This window comes from Quercus suber, unplaced genomic scaffold (assembly GCF_002906115.3).
Source record: "Quercus suber isolate HL8 unplaced genomic scaffold, Cork oak 2.0 scaffold_231, whole genome shotgun sequence".
Classification (NCBI taxonomy): domain Eukaryota; kingdom Viridiplantae; phylum Streptophyta; class Magnoliopsida; order Fagales; family Fagaceae; genus Quercus; species Quercus suber.
This window is the reverse complement of record NW_027069688.1, coordinates 501,225-505,215: the sequence shown is the minus strand read 5'-3', so window position 1 is coordinate 505,215 and position 3,991 is coordinate 501,225. Positions and strand designations below refer to the sequence as shown.

General features: G+C 42.4%; 1 protein-coding gene across 1 annotated transcript; it reads left to right on the top strand.

Moving 5' to 3' along the window:
- Window positions 1–1,287: 1,287 nt before the first annotated feature.
- LOC136070398 (uncharacterized) lies at window positions 1,288–1,971 on the top strand. Its single transcript, XM_065780298.1, has one exon. It carries the CDS (start codon window positions 1,288–1,290, stop codon window positions 1,969–1,971), a length of 684 nt encoding a protein of 227 aa, XP_065636370.1.
- Window positions 1,972–3,991: the final 2,020 nt, after the last annotated feature.

Sequence of the window (3,991 nt, the reverse complement as noted above, 5' to 3'; positions counted from 1 at the left end):
CGAAGACAAGTGGAGATCAAAATAGTCTAAAGAAAACTATATAAATGTAAGAGACCCCTTACAAAAGGGGGGGGGGGAGGGAAAAAGAGAAAGAGAGTACTGTAGCTCTGAGAATTGTATTAGCCTTTCAAACATTAATTTGTCTCTTGGACGTCAGTCTAATGGAATTTCACAAAGTTTTTATACTTGTTCATCCATTGTGATCTGCATGAGACGTTGCTTAGATCATCAACCTAGCTCTTTCACAACTCTTTACAAATTATTGTGTTAGGCTTATTGGGTGATATTCCATATCTTTTGGTTTGGGCCACAAACCAAGACCTTACAATTGGCGCCGTCTGTGGGAATAGCTTGGTCAAGAGTGAAAGTAACGATTGACGATGGCGGAACCAGGGCAACAACCAGCAGAATCTAGGGCATCCCAACATGCTGATCCTTTACTGAACTTGGAGCAAAGACATGATCGTGAAGGTAGTGTACACACTACGCATACTGATCGAAGCCAGTCACAAGGTGGAAGTCACGTGTATCATGCAGAAAAGAACAAAAACATGCAAATGGAGATTGACCAGTTGAAAAGGGAGTTGCATCATGCAAAGAGGAGGCGGACATCTTCTTACTCCAATGATAATTTTGACGATGAGCCAGACATCACCTATAAAGAGAGATCTAGAACACCGGTTAGTGAGTCTTTTTCCTACGAAGAAGAGCACTATCATAAGCGGCAACCTCGAAGTCCATCATATGGAGGCGTGGGAATGATGCTATGAGCAAGGCCTTGAATCAAATCTCCAAATCGCCTTTCACGTGTAGGATTGAAGAGGCAAGACTTCCTCTTCATTTTCATCAGTCGATGTTCATTATCTACAATGGAAAAGCAGACCCTGTAGAGCATGTGAGCCACTTCAACCAAAGGATGGCAGTCCATTCTAAAGATGAGACTTTGATGTGCAAAGTTTTCCTCTCTAGTCTTGGGCCAGTTGCGATGAGATAGTTTGACAGCTTGAAAGCGAATTCCATTAATTCCTTCAGAGAACTCACTCAAGCATTTGGTTCTCGTTTTGTCACCTGCCGAAGAGTGGCCAGGCCTTTATCTTCATTGTTATCCTTAGCATGCAAGAAGGCGAGACCTTGAAAATATATTCAGATAGGTACTGGGAGATGTTCAATGAGATGGAGGGCAATTTTGACGAAAAGGCCCTTAATACGTTTAAGCTCGACCTACCCGCCGACCATGGTTTAAGAAAATCTTTGACTGAAAAACCTGTCACCAACGTTCGGTAACTGATGGACAGGATTGATAAATATAAGAGAGTTGAAGAAGATCAACAACAAGGGAAAGGAAAAGAAAAGGTTATCCCCCAGGAGATGAGAGATTTTAGGTTAGATAGATACAGTAATAACAAACAGCGCAGAGATTTTTCTAGGCAGTTAGGATTAGCGAATCTTCAAGTAGTCAACGCTGTATTCAAAGAGCCAGTACATCAAGTTTTAGAAAAGATCAAGAACGAACCATTCTTCAAGTGGCCGAATAAGATGGTGGGAAACCCAGAAAGATGCAATCATAATCTCTATTGTCAATACCATCAGCACCATGGGCATACTACAGAGGATTGCAAGAGCTTGTGGGATCATTTGGACCAACTTGTCTGCGAGGTTAAATTGAAACAACTATTGCATCATTTCAGTGGCCGAGGAGGTCAAATGGGCTTGGAGCCTCGAAGGGATGATTCTTCAAAACCCCTTTTGGAAACTATCAACATCATCTTCGCCGCACTAGGGGGAACGAGATCTTGGCCATCTAGGATAATGTCAGTGGCCTGGTTACCCACAGATCGTAATCATGATCCAAAGAGACCTAAAATGGGTATTCCACCAATCCTTGGATTCTTGGATGAAGATAAAGTAGGAACCATCCAACCCCATGATGATACTTTGATAATCACCCTTAGAATTGGGGGTATAATGTGAAGAGGGTAATGGTGGACCAGGGCAGCGCATCTGAAATCATGTATCTTGATCTATACAAAGGGCTGAACTTAAAACCTGACGACCTAACGCCATATAGTTCTCCCTGGTGAGTTTTGAAGGAAGAGTTGTTGTCCCAAAGGGCCAAATATGATTACCCGTGCAAACTAGTATAGAAATAGTAGAGGTAGATTTCATTGTTGTGGACGCATATTCGCCCTACACTGCAATCGTGGCTAGACCTTGGCTTCATATGCTAGGGCTGTTTCCTCTACCCTGCATCAGAAGGTTAAATATCCATCTGAAGGACAGGTTAGTGGAATCCGCGGAGACCAATCCGTGGCTAGACAATGTTTAATGGTTGCCATACAGCAAAAACTCGAAACTGAGTCCTCGGTCTAGGCCGAAGGAGATTTATAGCAATTAAAACCTCGAGCATCGCTTGTTAGAGATTCAACTGAGGGCGCTAGGTGCAAAGATTTGATAAGAGTTATTATTGGAGACAACCCAGAAAAGTTCTTTCAAGTTAAATCTCAGCTACCTCTGCAGGAGAGGGAAGAGCTAATAGAGTTCCTTAAAAGAAACCTTGATATATTCATTGGAACACTTATGAAGCCCCAGGGGTGGATCCAGAATTCATATGTCACCATTTAAAGGTCAACCCATTGATCACCCCTAAGAAACAGCCTCCTTGGTGCCCATCCAAGGAGCATGCAGATGTAGTAAGAGAAGAAGTAACAAAGCTCAAACAAGCTGGAGCTATTAAAGAAATTTTTTATCCTGAGTGGCTAGCAAATACAGTGGTGGTGAAGAAGAAGAATGGGAAATGACGAGTATGTGTGGATTTCACTAACTTAAATAAGACTTGTCCTAAGGATCCATTTCCTATGCCAAAAATTGATCAGCTGGTTGATGCCACCGTCGGCCATCCTCGGATGAGTTTCCTGGATGCTTTTCAAGGTTACCACCAAATACCATTAGCCCTGGATGATTAGGAGAAGACTGCTTTTGTCACCCCTATTGGGAACTACCACTACAAAGTGATGCCATTTGGTTTGAAAAATGCAGGATCCACCTACCAAAGAATGATGACGAGGATGTTTGAACCACAGTTGAGTAAAAGTATTGAAATTTATATAGATGACATGGTGGTGAAAAGTAAGATCGTTTCTGAACATGTATAGGACCTTGAAAACATTTTTGAAGTTTTAAGACTCAGGCCAGCATCAAGATTATTCCTTTGACTGGTCATTTCTTTCAGCTGCTCGGATAGCCGAGAGTAATCTTCCTTTAGATTACCCAGTCCGAGTGTGGGCCTCAGCTTGGGCTTCATTATAAGTTATTTTATTCCACTCTTCACCCATATAAACCTGCTGGGTAATCTACATAGTAGAATGAAAAATTTCAATATAAAGCAAAGAAAAAGGGACGAATAAAAAAGATCAGCATCTTAATTGAAGAAGTGAATCAATTCACTTACTATAGCTAAATCCTTTTTAAGGGATAAGAAGAGTTCATATTGGCTGAACCTCCTGTAAGACTCCATGTCCTTTGGAAGGAGAAGTGGTTACTCCAGGGTTTCAACAACTAGACCTGCCTTCCTCCCATGATAATTTCTGAGGGTGGTTTCCCAGGGGATAAGAGCACCGTTTAGTTCCAGCTTGGGGGAACAGGTGCGTGGTCCTCGGCGCACCTCAGCAACAAAAGAGTCATCTTGGCTATCGGTAGATGAAACCCTTTTGCTCTGGTGATCATTAACTACTTTCTGTTGCTTGTTTCCTTTTGGAGGCATCACCTCCCTTCCTTCAATATTTGTAAGGGGCCTTTTCTTCTTCAGATCTGGCAATGGCTGTAGGCCGAAATCTGAAGGGACCTGAGGAGGTGGTAGAGGAAGATTAACGGCTGGTTGAGACGAACCAGTTCCTTTAATCCCAGGCCCTTTGTTCCTAGCCTTCATCAGGTCCTTTAAGCTTGCTATTTCTTCTTCTTCCAAGAAATTGTCTAGAAGAGCAATTATCGAAAC

Excerpts from the sequence above, each read along its gene's own strand:
- LOC136070398 (XM_065780298.1), top strand. The coding sequence starts at position 1,288 with ATGGACAGGATTGATAAATATAAGAGAGTTGAAGAAGATCAACAACAA.